Here is a 17190-nt window from a genome sequence, read left to right on the forward strand (position 1 = left end):
TTGGCATAGTTCATGGTCGGAACTACGACGGTATCTGATCGTCTTCGAACCTCCGACATTTGTTCTTGATTAGTGAAAACATTCTTGGCAAATGCTTTGGCTTTCGTCCGTCTTGCGCTGGTCCAAGAATTTCACCGTGCGCGCGGAGGCTCATGGGAAATGAAGTGTGAAAACACTTCGCTTTCCGAAACTCCTCGTAGTCCCTTTAAGTAAAACCCATGTCCAAACAAAGCAGATGGACACCACAGGGGGAGAGAACTGAACATCTTTTTCTGAGGATTACATAACTGTAGTGCCAGTAAAACCGGCGTCAGACTGGTCTCAACTGTGTAATTTGTGGGTGTACGGAAAGTGAAGGAAAATTTCCTGCAAAGAACAATAAGCTTAATCTCTAGAGATAGTGTTGTTGTTACACCACATTAGATTTGTGTCATATGTTTATGGTTTACAGGACAACTAACTGTTCAACTGTGTCTTAAAGATACACTCCAAAGTATTTTGTTGAATTTAAGTTGAAAAAAGAGGAGAGAGGGAAATTGACATCCTGATGAACTCACACACTGTTAAAGGCAGAATGATGACTCACTGAAAAGCTCTTCTCAAGAAATTCAGCTTTAATGAAAAGACTGTTGAGAAATGGTGACTGCTGGTCGATAGGCCACTTCGCAGTTTTGTCACATAATCTTAACTGTGGTTTAATGGAATTTATTTGTCAGCTTAATAGGAACCTAACAGGAATTATGACAAGCAAAAAAGGACAGTGATAAAGTGGACGAACAAAGACAGTCTGTCACTGTACTGGAGTTATTTAGGTCACAGTGAGTAGGATCTCCCTGTCTCTCTCTGTGTCTCTTTCTCTCAATTTTCTCCTCTTCTCTTTTTACATCTGCATGGATACATCAATCAGCCACAACATTAAAACCAGTTGACAGTTTTATTGTAGGGACTGATGAGTATCAGTTTGAGTGTGTGTGACATCAAGATGGCTGCTTATGCAGTAGGCTAGTTATCAGTGTTTGCTTCTAGATATGCTGGCAAACTTTGTCAGTGAAGTTACAAGGATAGGCCTGTCACAGCTATTACATAATTGTTATTTTGCATAATTGTTCATCTGTATAAGAACAGATGGATGAAACTATCAGAAATACCATATTTCCATCACTATTTCCTTGTTGTTTTCCACTGTTTGAGGTTTGACTGGTGCTCTTTTAATGACATCATCACTTTGCGCCCCCATTCTTCTGCTATGGTTTAGTGACGCATGGGTGGAGTGCCACATACTGTTTATCTTATTATTTTATTATCTTATTTCAACAGAAATGCAGTTTGTGTTTATGCTTAATGCCAATGAATGGCTCTTCTTCTTCCTCATGAGATGTACTGTATGTTTATTATTAATTAATAGTGGCATAAAATGATCAGAAAAAGACATTTAAGTTGTTAATCAATTATTTTTATGGCAATTAATCGTCAACTAAAATTTCATGGGTGTGACAGCCCTATAGCAGGGCATTGCTCTGCTACTGTGGTGTGGTGTGTTTTCTAGGCATCATACTGAACAGTGACATGGCAGCATATAGAGCTTTGTCTTTGTGAGTCAGTGTATCATATAAATTATTTATCCTCTCTTATTATGCTCATGTCTGAATTCAGTAGGCTTATGTATCCACTGCACCTTTACCTACACACAGTGCTTTTCTTAACCTGGCTCACCTACCAAAACCAGCAGCACTAGTCACAGTCAGTATTAGTAGTAGGGTTCACCGATCAACGATTAATCTTATTTTCCTCATCATTGCAATGTCAACATGCATGACAAACACACAAAAACAACAAAAGGCTGGCTGAAAGGCGATGAGTAATTTTAATTTACTGGCACCATACCTTCACACGCGCTTCACACTCCTCATACACCTCATACCTGTAACCTGAGCCACCTAACATAACAACAACAATGGCGGACTTCTGTCGGCGCGCCTGAAAAACATCCACATAGCATCAGTCAGCTTATTTGCACTGGTGTGACTTGTGTTTAGTCGATTTATAATGTTTGGAGTGTGTTGTTTACAGTGCGTAGGCTTCTCCCCTGTTTTTTGGTGTATTTGTGTTGCGGTGTTACAGAGCCTCTACAGGCCTGCATATACACAGAAACTTTATGGTTAATATGCACACCTATATTTGCTTATTTATCGCAAGTCATATCGTCATATTGCAATGTTGAATATTGAAATCATCGCACATCATCGCACATTTTGCTAATATCGTGCAGGCTATAGTAGCAATAGCAGCTTTAAAACGTGGGCACATTTTCCAATAATGTTAGTGAACTGATCAGGCTCTGCCTGGTACACAGAGAAACAAAGTCTACGTTTGTACTATTGATGCTGCAATGATGGGGGTTTTTTTTTGTGGCCAATACCGATAATGTTTATCTATGGGTGAGATCAGCTGATCCACAGCAGATAATGATCCCTTTTGGCATGCATTGCAGATGGCGTTCATTATAATAGTCTCACACACTTTGTGAAAGTAGCATGGCAGATGTTTGTTTTGTTTTGGTGGCCTGTTGTGTGTTGGTGCATTGAACAAGGTGGGAGGTGGCGCTACAGCACACAGTGCTTCTCTCCGCTGTAGAGTATGAACTAGGTGACTAGAAGCATTAATTCTGATCACATGTTTTAAATGAGAATCGGCTGATAATGATTAGCACTAAGACAAAGTAAAGAAAACTCGTATATCAAAGACAAATAATGATTGATGATTTTGAGGTAAACACACGGCTAGGATTGGACAATTAACAAAAAAAACTCAAAAGTGACATCTAGATCCTCCTATTGAGTTATGTTCAGTTACATCTCTGTCCATTATGTACCTCTGCTCCTGCAAAAATAAACATGAAATAATCCAAATATTTACTGAAAATCATATTGCCCAGCTCTACATGCTGCTCATATGGTCACTCAGTGTGGAGTATATCACTGCTTAGCCTGAATGTTGCTTGGCTGTGATTGCAGCATTTGCCTGTGCAATGTTAGAGAGACCAGTGGTTCCAATCCCAAAGTCAGTGTCACTAATCAACGCACCAGTAAGTAAAAAAGCTGTTGGTGAGCAGTGATGATTCACAGTCTGCTGTCGGTGCACTGCTTTTGTCACACTACCGGTGTAGACACTGTGGCGGTAGACTCATCCAGCGGCGAACAGCCCCTGCACAGCGATGATCTGCCTTCCTCATTGATGTCATCTCCTCATTTGAGAGGCTGACGTCACTGCACTTGCACTGCGTGAGTGCATGGTACGTCACTGTGCGCTGTGGGCTTACGTGAGTTGGGGTTGTACAGTTTTATTATGAGTCATCAGGTTAATGAACATTGAACTCAGACTCTCTGAGCTCTTTGTTTGCCTGTGCTCAACACACAATAAAACCTGCCACCTTGTGTAACACACACTCACCCCAAACACACATGATTGAAAGGTATAAACCGAAAGAAGACACGCGAGTGCACTCGTTCTAGTGAATATGGTACTTGATACACCCAAATGTCCTTAATAATTATGTTAGATGAAATATTTATATTATTGGCAATTACTTTTGGAACAACTTTAATTATTCAAAATATGATAAATTGTTGTTTATACGAGAAGAATGAATTGGATTAAGGATTATGTGACCATTAATGTAATTCTCTGATTTAAAAACTCTGTGGTTTCCGACATACGGTATTTCTTCTCCTTTGTTTTATTCATACTCAGCAGAATCAAATGCAGAGCTGCAAGGATAAGGCAGGCATTACTTTTAGTTTCCTTATTGTTTTCTTTTAACTTCTTTGTCCTTGTTAATCAACTCGAAACGCAGTTCTTCCGACTATAGACATTAGTTGTTCAAAATGGTGTACTGATATGAAATCTAATTTATAGAAATAAATAATTTCATGTAGCAGCTCTGCACAGTCGTCCATTATTGTAAAAGGAGTAAACAGTGCATTAGTGGGGGACTGTTTACAAATGAATGTACATTTGGTGAGTATTTATGGCAGTAAGGCAGTTAATATGGAAGTCAAGCCACATGAAGGATAGCGCCCATGTTCTTCGTGATGAAAAAGTGCAGTGAGCAATTGACCACACCTGAATTTCCTTCGGGATTAATAAAGTAAATATATCTATCCAACTATGTGGATTTTTGATTTGTTTTTATTTGGTGAAACTTGTTGGTCGATTTATCAAAACTACCAAATTTTTCTGGAGTTCACACAGTATGAAAGCAAAGAAAGTTGCCACATACAGAAACTGACAACAAAAAAAGTTTAATGTATTTTTAATTGTCACTTCTCCCATTTCTCTTTTTCACTTCATGTATCCAGTGTCTGAATGCCAACTCTGTGGGTGATGGAGTTAGGCAGGCAACTCTGTGGGAAGATGAGGAAGTCCAGCAAGAGGGCTCCACTCTCCTCTTCTCCTACTACCACTTGGGGCCTGGAGATCCACTTTTACTCGCCGGACGTGCACCAGCTAGAGTACTTAAAAGGATGCTACACTGCTGAGGAGCTCTGTGTGGATGCTGCCAAAAAATGCTGTGAGTAAAAAAAAACAAAAAAAAAAAACATGTTGGCAAGTTACCACAGTCTTGAATTCCTGATTTAGTCTCTGTTTGTTGCCAGTACTGAGCAGCTTGTTAGAAATTATACTGTGTGCCCTATGTGACAAGTAGATGTCCAATGAATTGTTGCATCCGTACTCTTAAAATCAGGTCATCATCACCCAAGGTATCTATAATAAGCAGTAATGTTTTACTGTGTCTGGTGTGCACTAACATTTAGAAGTTTAGGAACATCTTGAATAAAACAAAACAAAATGAAAGTAGGTAAATGAATAAAATGAAGATATTTACAGCAAGTACACAGAAAAGACACAGTCACACAAGGGGGGAAGGAAAGAACAGGCCAGAGATAGTAGAAACTGATTCTAATGATAAGTATTATTTAATGTTTATTATAATAGAGGCTAACTAGTAAACTGGTAGTAAAACTACCCTGACATGTAATAAGGGATCATTTAAATGTCTTGATCTGTAACAAATGGTCATTAATTGTTAATGAGTTAATGATTAGCCTACCTTATGAAGTGTGGCAATGCAGAGTATTTATTGGAAGACTTTGCCACAGAGACTGCTACTGTTATCTAAAATCACACCTTACATGTATTACCGTCTCACCTTTAAAGATACAATATGCAGGAATCAGTACCGTTGATAGCCCTCACTCTGGCCCTCTGTGATTGGTTAGAAGCACAGGGCTCAGTCTCTCTGCCATTGCTCCTAAATCCTGTCTGTGTGGACACAGGGGCTGCAAATCACTGCTCCCACTCTTAACAATTGGTCTGAATATCGACCTCTTTTCCTCTTTTCTCTTCCCTTTCCCAGCAATCTCTCCCCTGTGCCATAATCTGTTTTCCCTGTACGACGAGTTAACTGAAACATGGTATCCCCCCAACCATGAGTTCAAGATCACAGACGAAACCAATATCAGGTTGCACTATCGGATGAGGTAAGGCTGCCGTCATCATTCATTTGTGTCCATTTCATCACTTTTAATTAAAATGCACTGAATATGAAGTGTGGTGTAGTAGAAATGTAATTTGAAAAGGTAAAGGGAGGTAAGGACCCAAAGTAAGAGTTATAGTTTGAATATCATTGAGGAAAGAAACTCATCTGAACGTGCGACACTGGGACCAATATGCCTTGTTCTGTGCTGGGTGCCCAGTCAAACCTCTACACCAAAACCACATGATTAGGTGTTGCTGTCCCCTGGCTATGAAAACTGGCTCCAGGGGTGTGTCATGTCTGGAGGAGTGAGTAGAGCCGTAGTGAATCATCTGGGAGTGTTGTGGCTACTCTAAAGGCCACTTGAACCCACTCTAACTCGTAGATAGGCAGGAGGACTCTTTCCTTTTCTGATGTTTTCTTTCTAAAGTAGGGGTGAAACTGAGGCTGAGTGATAATGGATTTCAGGATTCTTCAAAAGAAGTTGAAAGACTGTGGCAAATGAGGGATATTATTAGTATTGTTGGAGCCGGTGCATATTCTCATTTGTCCAGGTCATAGTATTTCAAAGGAGGTTAAATCGAAAGCAACTGGACAAATAACTAAGTCCAGTTGCTTTCGATTTAACCTCCTTTGAAAAATATTAGTATTGTTAGTCTCTGTGGATAGATAAATGATTTGCAAGAGGAATCAAGTACACATCACACCTTCCAAATGCTGTTAACTGTTTAAACTTTTATTTCATCTTAAAAGTCTCAGCGTTAAAATCCAAATGAGAAAGTGAAATGTTTCTTAGATTAAATAATAATAGACGACATGTTGAGTGTGTCAGGTGTATACAGTGCTAAAGGAAGAATCAAAAGGGCACACCTTCATCACACCATTATATGAACTATATGTCCCAGTACAGTCTGTCTCTTTGTGACAATGCGGTTCATTGTGTACTGTGAAAAACGATGTTGACGATAATGTAACAAATAACTACTGGACATGAAATCGTAACTTGGCAAATTGCACAATTTGGCTTGACAAGCCAAGTCACACACACGCACACACAAGTTTCCACAGACTTGTTAGATCTGGATTTACGTTTTTCTTAATAAGAGGAAAGAAAAAAAACAGACAGATCTGACAAACCTGTCAAATTCAACTGAAAGATGAAAGTTACCAGTCCATCAGAGAGTGGCGTTTTAAATATTGTGGCATGAACTAATACCAGGAGTGTCACATCTGGACACAAACAGGTTAAGTCTCTCTTCAGAGAATCTGTTCTACAAGTTTGATAGCACCTCATGCAAAGAGGGAAAAAACACATTGCTGTGGTGTCAATTACACTTCCTCTTTCTCTGTGCTCTGCTCTGACAAAAGCTAGTGGAGAGAGAAAAGCGAGTGTGCAGAGAGCCCAACTGTGGTGTGTGTGTGTGTGTGTGTGTATGTGTGTTTGTGTAATTCTTGCTGCAGCCTGCTTTGCCTACCATAGTGCAGCAGTCTTCCAAACAAGGTTATTGTGGTCAAGTCAAGACATACACACAATCTCGAGTATAAACACAGTTCAAACAAAAGTTCAACACACACACACACACACACATAAACACACACACAGGGATGCAAGTGCCAGCAGAATGGATCTCCGTCAAGTGGAAAAAAACAAGTCTTCAGTTGTGCCAATAGTCCTCCAATAAGCTTAAGGTTATTGTCAGCATGCTAGGACTCTTATAAAGGCCATGCAACATAATAATGTTTGATATCTGTCATGTTTAGTATCTGATTTTAGTTTGCTAGAATTCGTTAATGGCCATTTGAACCATATAATCGCTTTTCATCGTTTCAGTTGAAGTGCGCTGAATATGAAGTTTTGTGTAGAAACCTTTGTTCCAACGGGTAATTAGCTCCTTCAGATCCAAGATACACATCATGATAAACAATTGATAAACAAAAAGAAAAAACTAATTAAACCAAGACCTGTGTTGCATGTGTTTTTTGTTTTTTTTATTTGTGCACTTTATGCATTATTCCAAATGTTTCTACCCATTTTAAGTCATTAACTTAATAAAGATAACAGTTTGTTTCATTTGGTCGGGTGTCAGTGGCGTCGGTCATCCCCTTTGTGCACTTGTGGTTGTCTGCAAAATGTGGTCAAAATTCACTTGTTATCCAGTTTTAAGATGCATTTTTATGAAGGACTTTCCAGGTCTTGGTTGTTTTTAAGAATATAATGCTAATCAGAAGAAGATATTGTAACTTACCAGAGAAACAAGCTCTGCAAATTTTACCTGTAGCTCGGCTCGCAACCATTTCATGTAAATGCTTTATTCAGTGTTTTTACAAGTTTAAATAACCTGATGTGTTTGTTTTGGAGAGGAGGACACCTCTGCAGACAGTTTGCTGTCTGGTGAAACCTCCTGCACATTTCTCATTGTTTTGATTGAGAGAAAACAACATGCTGTGCATTTAAGGCACAAAGAGAGGTGTCTTCATTCAAGCAAGTGTTGTGTTATGAAACACAACAGTGTGTTGCACTACCAGTGTGGTGCTGTTGGTCTGGGAAGGTGTACAGACGTCAGATCATATATTTCCTCTGAAGAGCGCAGGCTAGCTGAAAAATTGCTTCATTTCAGAGAAAACAGGAAAATGGGTCAAAGCCTGAAAGAATAGTGAGATGTTGCCCAGCACTGAGAGTCTCAGTCACTAGGTAGTTTTTGCATCAAAGGTAAAGTTAAGTGTAGATTACAAAATGAGAATTAATGAACATTAACCTTTACACTTAAGTAACTGAGCAGAATGAAGAAGCCAAAAGAGCACTTCCTCTTGAAGGCATCTCTTTCATCAGAGGCTAAAATGCTATCAGTGCAGTGACAATGACTCAAGGACTTCCTTGCATTATAGAAATTTCAGGCAGCAATTTCAAAACTTGTTAAGTTTAGGGTTAAATAATAACAGGTTCAAGCATGCATTCACACTTGGTATTCATATGACAAACTGTCCTATGTGTCTCTCCGGTCAGGTTTTATTTCAGAAATTGGCATGGCACCACTGAAGGAGAATCTCCAGTTTGGAGACACTGCATCAGTAAACTCAGAGGAGGACTTAGCCCACAGAAGACGCCTGAGGGGACGCCCCTACTGGATGCCGCATCGCTGGACTACCTGTTTGCACAGGTCTGTCTTTGCCTTTTGCTTTTGACTTATTCTGGAAACAATTCTCAACTATTATCACGCAATAATGATGACTCTTCATCTTGGGATCGTCATGGGAGTGTTTTAGACCTCATATATTTGTTCATAAGAGGAAAATATTGGACAGATCAGCTAAAAATATTTGACTACACTAAAAGAAAAAAAAATGTATAGTGTATTTATTATTTGTTCCTTTTGACATACTTTTGAAAGTACATTTTGTCTGAACCGAGTTCACAGTTGAGTTTCAAAACATCAACAACTAGGAGGAAATGTACTGTAACAATATCAGGAAGTGCACTTAAGGTCAGCAATAGACAGCACACTGTTCTGTTTAATTTAGAGCCACTGTTGAGAGTTTAATTCTGCCTTCATTAAAAATAAAACCAAACCACAAATAACAACTTAACTGACTTGTCAGTGGTTCAAAATATAAGAAATACACCTGAATATCCAATAAATGCGTCTTAATTTCATTGTTTGTCACATCAAGCACCAAATCATCGGGGCTAATTCGCAAGCTCTATCTCAAAAAGGGTTGGTTATGTTCATAATGTGTTTGATGTGTCTCGTTGTTTACTTTCCTTCTAAACACAATAAATGAATGTTTGTTTATTTCTCAGGGCCAGCATGACTTTCAAAAGGGTGTGGTTCGTTTGAGGATGTCCCAGTCAGAGGCAGAGCAGCATGACATAGAGAACGAGTGTCTGGGCATGGCCGTGCTCGCAATCACTCACTATACCATGAACATGCCCAATCCCTCCCAGGAAATAAGGTAATAAACACACACACCCAACACAAATTCAGTATGGCATGTGCTTGAAGTATTGATCTTGTAAATTAGTGTTGATGGTACGACCTCCACAGGCTCATGATTACGATCCTAAAATTAAACCCTGTATCTATATCTTTGAGAGAGAGGGCGACATGAGCTTTCCAATGCCACCGTGTGAAATTACAGGGTATCCGCCGGGTCCTGAAAAGTATTAAAAGGTGATAAATCGATTTTGGGAAAATTAAGACCCTTAAAAAGTATAAAAAAGTCTTTCCATGACTTTATGAAGTCTTAAATTTTGAAGGTATTTTTTTCTGAATTAGCTGTCCAAGAGTTTGAGTCTTAAAAAACATTGTAAAAGTGTGTGAATTTATTCATTTTATTAAAAAACAAAGATGAACCGGTACATGAAAAAGAAAAGAAGATTGTTGTTGTTTTTTTATAAACTTTGCCTTTGATTTATTATCCTAGCCTATTTTGAATTCTGTTGTATCATAGTGGTCTATAGTCTTTATCACAAACTAAAACTGTTACGTTAAAAGTGTCACTGATGTAAATGGTTACAGCTTGAAGTGGCGGTGAGGTATTGAAAAATATTGAGAAGGTCTTGAAAAAGTCTTAAAAAGCTATTAAAATTAACTTCAAGATTCCTGTATACACCCTGAATTATTTGACTTGTTCTTACTCGTGTTGCTTTTCAAGGACAGGTGACTCCGCACTAAGTGGCACTGAGCCTACAAGCACATTTTGTCCCCAAAAAACAGACATGTTGCACCTCCACAGGGGGTGACACAACAAACAACAAATGCTAACTCTCCCGTGAGTTATATTCAAAGGTTTTATTCACTGGCCGGAGAAAATAGATTGTTGTTTATTTCAGAGCATTTTCTGAATTCCTGTCAGACTTTGAAGAGCAAAGATCTTGTCTTTGTTTATGGTGATGGAGAATTCTCAAAAGTTGGCCAACTAAACTTTACAAGTCAGGTGGCACTGAGCTGTCTCTCTCTCTCTCTTTGGTGTTGTTTTGGTGCAATTCCAGCAGCATAAATGTTTTGCTTTTGAAGTGAAATGAGACAGAGATAAATAATGAGTTGAGATGCTTGTTGGGGACAGTCAGTGTGACTTGAAGCAGTTTCAAGGCTAAATTCTGTGTATGGGACTAGCACAGAATTAGCTACACAGTCCATAATCTTTTAGAGGGAATGGGACACATTAGCTTTCCTTACATTCAAAGCACTTTCTCAAAGCTTTTGGATATAAATGCTGCAAGTTGCTCATGAATTTCTGCCTGTCTTTTTGTCTCATTCCCATCAGCTACAAACGCTTTATCCCTGAGTCCCTGAACTGCAACATCAAGCAGCGCAACATTCTGACACGCATCCGCATCAACAACGTCTTCAAGAAGTTCCTTAATGAGTTCAACCGCCGTACCGTCAAGGACAGCAACATCACAACGTATGACCTGAAGATCAAGTACTTGGCCACTCTGGAGGGCCTGACCAGCGGCCTGGGCAGCGAACTGCTTGAGCCCAGAGCGCTCAGTCTCAGACAAGAAGGAGATCTCTGCAACGGAGGAGGTTATGGTAAGATTTCAAAAGAGCGATGAGGCAGTGTCCATGGTTTAAAGTTTTCAACTAGGGCTGTTCATAACATTAACAGCTAACCCATTACCCCACAGTAAGAATTTTAAACATTATAGATCTGTGCAGCAGATTAATCCTAACAGTATATCAACACGTCTTTCTGAATAAAATCCAGTAGGTAAGAGGACTGAGGTAGACCTGATGTGTTTATTATAGTGTGAGGTTTAATGTCAGTCTGGCTCCGTGTTGCGAGAGCAGTAGTCTGGCTGTTGACAACAAAGCACATCTCCCTGCGGCCGTATGCATCAACAAATCATTAGACACTTGCCTGTTCTAGTAAATATTAATCTTGTGAAATTCACGTACGTATAATGTTTGGTAAACAAAAAATCCTTAACCTTTGTGAGATTTGGTGCATACAACAACTCAGTGTGGGTTCATGTTTCAGATGTAGTTTTTTCTAGAATTACAGGAGATTATAGAATTAACTCTTGTTTCACAAGATAATCCCTGTGAGCTTCCATGTTGCAAAGACTGGAGGAAAACTGTTGCGGCAAGCCAAGAGAGGGAGATGGATAAAATGATTGTTATTAACGTGATGTAAGAAAATATACCAAAACACTGTGCGACTATGTGCAAATGGCGAAAACCAAAAGTGAAAGAAACAAGATTGTTTACTTGTCACGTCGACCCACTTATCACACAGTACACCAGACCCTTGATGAGTCTAACCAGTGTGTGAAGTTTTCAACCACCGAGGCAGATCTGGATGGTTTGAGTAACCTATTTAAGATCAGGATCTTCTTTCAAAATAAACATCCAGTAGCCATATGGCTAATAAGACATTTCCTTGACGTGATCCGTTGCTGCATAATCACCGCAAACGTCAAGTAATTAAATATTAGGGTGTGATGTGTAACCGCTGCATTCTAATGTTTTCTTGCTCTTTCTAGGCTACTTCAACCAGAGCCAGAGTCAGAGTCACAAAATGGAGACAAGCAGTGACATGCAAGTCCTGGTTACTGGCACCACTGGCGTTTCCTGGAGGAAGAAGCCTGCCAAAGTGAGTCAAAGACTGTCAGAATAATACCTCAGGGACCTTGTCTAGCAGACAAATCTCTAAACGGTTATTTAGAGAGCGTAGTCCTAAAAATATTCTATTGATAACATGTGTAGAGCCGAGGCGAATATACTGTATATGAAAATGTATTAAAAGTATTTTATCACAATTTTATTACCTTTTCCTGGATCAAATTAGTAATTATTTAAACCAATTATTATTATTTTTTTTTTTATAGTTTTACATGTGTGATTTCTGTAATAGCAGTTTGGCATGTGCATTTTCTTTTAGTATTTCTTAATAGGAACTGTGGGTGACAAGTAACATACAGTATCATTAAAAAATTTGTGAATATTTCGAAACGTTCATGAATCATATCCTTGTTTAACTTGTGTGTACGTCTGCTGTGTTTATCTTTTAAAATAGATCCCCGTCTCCAAAGAAAAGGGCAAGTCAAAGAAAAACAAGATGGATGGAAAGCAGAAAAACGACAAAAACAAAGAGGCGAACGAAGGCTGGGTGGAGTTCTGTGACTTCCATCAGATCACTCATGTTGTCATCAAAGAGGAGACGGTCACCATCTACCGACAGGACAACAAGAGGATGGTGAGACGGACAAATCAAAGCTCACTGAAGTTCATTTGGAATCAACGTCTGTAATGTCAATGAGACCTGAATCTGCTTTTTTGAATAACGTTTTGATATAATAATAACTCAAACCTGCTGGTCACCAACTGTAGAAACCAGGCTTCTTACCACGGCCATAATATGCTCACTTACTGGCAGGAATTTAAACAACTTGAGCTCCTGCGTCTATTTGTATTCCAAGTTAATGTGACTAAAGGGAACATTAACTTTCTAAAGCAACGTGTTGAAGCAGAGCTCCCTCTTCCTGCATGCCATTAGCCATGACTAATGGTGACTTAAGCCTTCATTTGAAAGTGGGATCTAGTTAGGTTATACATCACCACTCTCTCAGATAGGCCTCTGGAGTGTTGTGGCTTTGTAATAGCTGCTCCTCTGATCATCATCTTCATCTCTTGGTCTGTCTTCCCCGGTCGTTTCTCTTTACAGGAGATGAAAATGGCCTCTCGATCCGAGGCTCTGTCCTTCGCAGCCCTTGTGGACGGGTACTTCAGGCTGACAGTGGATGCCCATCACTACCTGTGCAAGGAGGTGGCCCCATCTTCAGTAGTAAACAACATTAACGACGGCTGCCATGGGCCCATCTGGTTTGTACCAACAGCTTTCTTTACTGCGATGTGTGTTGTTCTTTGTAGACACACATCCTTGTTGTTGATCTAAATCATTGTTTGTCTAAATGTTGATTTTGCTACTGTACCTGCTAAACTAGTGCAGTCAGCAAACAATTTAATCAATCATTTTCATCATCTATCGCTCTTATAAAATGTAACCTACTGTTGATAAAAAGTAATTTATCGTGTTTTACCCTCTCCAGTACGGAGTATGCCATCCACAAGCTGCGCCAAGAGGGCAATGATGAGGGCACATACATCCTGCGCTGGAGCTGCACCGACTACCAGTACATCATCATCACTGTGGTCTGCACTGAGGTGGAGTAAAATTAAGTGTTTTCAGAGTTTAAACAAATACAAATATTACCACAGTTAAATACATATAACTGAACTTCAATATTATTTCAAGGTGGAAGGAATCTGTTGTCAAACCAGGAAATGACTGAGTTCTCTGAACATGATACTGTGCTTTGTGGCTATAGTGAAACACGATATGTGCGAATGCTGTATTGTTACAAAAGGTAAAAAACAGACATGTCAGTGGATGAACTGGAGAGATCTTGTGTTCAGAGGGCATGACTCAAATAGAAGTAACAAACATTTCCAGTTTGTTTTGTATTAGATTAGAGGATGCTTAGATTATGCTTAGATGTAACATTATGAGTCAGCATGGGAGGAAACACTTGTACAAACACTCATATTGACAAAGAAGACCCACACTGGGTCCCAAAGAATTCCACATTTCCCGTAATACTTGTCTGTTCTCATCTTTGATCCACTATACTTGCCTTCTTTCTTGAGTTTCTCTCTCTGTACATTTTTTTTTTTTAACCCTTCTCCTCGTTTTCTCTCTCTTCTCCCACCAGATTGACCTGAGGGACTCTCGTCCTGTGCGCCACTATAAGAACTTCCAGATCGAGGTGGTCTCTGATGGGTACCGTCTGTATGGCACTGAAACACTGCGGCCCACTCTCAGGGAGTTGCTCGAGCACCTGGAGGGCCAGAGTCTTCGTACCGACAACCTCCAGTTCCAGCTGGTCCGCTGCTGCCCTCCACAGCCTAGAGGTACGTGACCTACACAAAGGCACATGAATTACTGTCCAATACTCAAATGAACAGACACACACAGAGCTAGAGATCACCTTAAGCACAGACAGTCACATATATAGATACAGACAGACAGATATACCACAGATTCTCAGGTGAACCATCAACGGTTTTGAATAATTACATTTAAACAGGCTGACTGACTGCACAGCTGTTGTTTTTCTGGAGAATACATATACCTGTGTGCATTCATGCTCAGTTTGTTTCTTTCTTTTCAGATAGGGAAATGACTGAATACTTTTACAGCATCAACTGTCATGCTCAAAAAATGTACAGTCATATATTGCGGAATAGTGCAGACAGATTTAGAGGAGATAAAGTTAATCAGCATCATCAGTCTCGAAGGAGTATCTGAGACATCTGAGACAGTAAAATAACATTTAAATTGTTTACTACTTGTGTGACCAGGAGATTTTGTGCTGTGTTATATAAGCCCAGCAGAGCAGTTGTTATCAACCCCGGGGTTTGCACTAAATACAATACAAGGATGCAGAGTTAGTAAGTATAGAGAAAAGATATCATGACGGTGATAAATGCCACAGCTGGCTGGAAATTTTGCCTGGGCAAAAAGTGGTCTCTGCATCCTCTGTGTGTGCAGTGTCAGTACAACGTTTCTCTGTGCTGCTTTGTGCACATCTTCATCACAGCTGGGTGTGGTAACAAGTACAACAGACCACACCTAACTGCGATGTTGGATCAAGGGGTCACAAGTGCAGCAGACCCGAACCTTTCAACCCACAGAGGTCAATGAAACAAAGCTTTAACCCCCCCACATTACATTTTGAGTGTAGGTGCCTCTTTAAGTGTAAGGCTGTGTACTTGTATCTCTCTCTAGCTGAGGGTAGGTGAGGCAATGCTGGCAGGAACAATATGTGTGTGTGTGTGTGTCTGTGTGTGTGTCTGTGTGTGTGTCTGTGTGTCTGTGTGAAATGGTGTCAGGGAGGAAGAGAGTTGTAAATGTGGGTTTCCGGAGCCAAACTAGCTCTCATGTTTACTTCACTTAGGGAAAGGTGGAGCCATGTATGCATGCAAACATGGATGTGTTGAGGTGTTTATGTTTGTGTGGTGTGGCACGGTGTTGATTATTACGTATATACAGAGCTGTATTGGTTAAGGGTGTGGCTTTATTATTTGCTTTAGAGGAGAAGGACAGTACTTTGTTATTGTCACTATACAAATGTTTATGGTGTTATGCAACATCCATGTTTTCACAATAACAAATAATGCCTGCCATGCCCACATCCCCACAATGAGATAGAAACTGTTTGGCTGCACGATATGCAGAAAAACATCATAGTTTGATAATATGGGTTGTGATTAGTTGAACTAGAATTTTCTAGTCCAACTAAAAAAAAAAAAAAATTCATTTTCACCTAAAATAAATAAATAAATGATAAAGGTTAGGCCTAGATCCGGATGAAAGTTTCAGGAGTGTGTGCAGTGTGATAAGTAATATTGGATGGTCGGAGTGGTTGCATGTTGTATTTGACTTTTATCATCATATCACGGGACACGTTCTCTGTAACAACTCTTTGACGGTGAATGTAGGATAAAGCTGATTGAGTGCAGCAGACACCCGTCTCTCTCTCTCTCTCTCTCTCTCTCTCTCTCTCTCTCTCTCTCTCTCTCTCTCTCTCTCTCCCTGAAACCACAGAGTGCTGTTTTTTTCACAACATTAGACACCCACAGACACGCTTAGACCCACATATACATAGTACGGTAACAGGCACAGTCCCATTTTAAGTTTGTCCTCCCACACATTGCTGTCTACACACAAAAAATAAACTGAACCAGTCTAGTAACCTAACCTGAATAGCTCTTCACATCATCTCCACATTGACGTAATTGTTGAGTGCCTGTTTTACCGCATGTTTTGCTTTCATGTTGTATGCCAGTGTGTGTGTGTGTGTGTATATAGATACAGATGTATATATAACATCGCTGGCTGCTGTGAGGCACACTTCAACTGAGGCTTTAGCTTCCTCTGAATACTAGTTCTGCTTTATTTCATATAAATTGAATTTGTTGTCAGACTTGTTGACAACTTTGACAACAATACAGTTTCTGCAAGTTGATTGAACAGAGAAAAATCGAAAACACCGTCTACATGCTTCAGTTATGTAAATAAACTGTACACTCTAGCGTGCACATATTAAATGTTGTTTGTGTTTCTGCTGCAGAGGTTTCTAACCTGCTGGTGGTCACTAAAGATAGAGAACAGGCCCCTCAGAAACCCATGGTCACCTTCGATCGCATTCTCAAGGAGGACCTTGAACAGGTACGTCATCACAAGTTCATGTCTATCTCCCATGTTACAATAGCAATGCAGTTGTTATAATCACATTACAGGATGTAAAAATGTCAAATGACAGCATATAAGTTGTACAATTCTTATTTACATGTAGTCTTTCATTAGAATAAAAAAAAACTGCTAAAATGAATGCAGTGTATGTGATATACTTTAGGCTGACAATACAGAGAGGTGTTTCTGTTATTAGCCTCCCCTCATTGATATAAATGGGGTGGAAAGAATAATAGAAACATCTGTCAGCATAACACAATGCACTTCAGTGAGCGTGCAAGAGCAGACATTGAATGAACTACAATGAATAAACAAACTTTAACTAGCGGTTTTCAGTGACAGAAAATATATGGTAACACTTTACTTGAAGGTATCGTCATAAGAGTGACATGACA

At 39.6% G+C, this 17190-nt stretch overlaps 1 protein-coding gene across 1 annotated transcript in view; it reads left to right on the top strand.

Moving 5' to 3' along the window:
* The window catches only part of jak1 (Janus kinase 1), a 36467-nt gene that overhangs the window by 6532 nt on the left and 12745 nt on the right, over positions 1–17190 (top strand). The window contains exons 2-12 of the mRNA XM_083970499.1: positions 4359–4570; positions 5417–5540; positions 8541–8694; positions 9336–9487; positions 10802–11070; positions 12024–12133; positions 12557–12736; positions 13205–13362; positions 13590–13704; positions 14253–14451; positions 16674–16771. Coding sequence (XP_083826625.1) covers positions 4366–4570; positions 5417–5540; positions 8541–8694; positions 9336–9487; positions 10802–11070; positions 12024–12133; positions 12557–12736; positions 13205–13362; positions 13590–13704; positions 14253–14451; positions 16674–16771 — 1764 coding nt within the window. The 5' untranslated portion in view covers positions 4359–4365. The remainder of the gene's footprint in view (positions 1–4358; positions 4571–5416; positions 5541–8540; positions 8695–9335; positions 9488–10801; positions 11071–12023; positions 12134–12556; positions 12737–13204; positions 13363–13589; positions 13705–14252; positions 14452–16673; positions 16772–17190) is intronic.

The sequence above is a fragment of the Trachurus trachurus genome (genome assembly GCF_905171665.1).
Source record: "Trachurus trachurus genome assembly, chromosome: 4".
Lineage (NCBI taxonomy): Eukaryota > Metazoa > Chordata > Actinopteri > Carangiformes > Carangidae > Trachurus > Trachurus trachurus.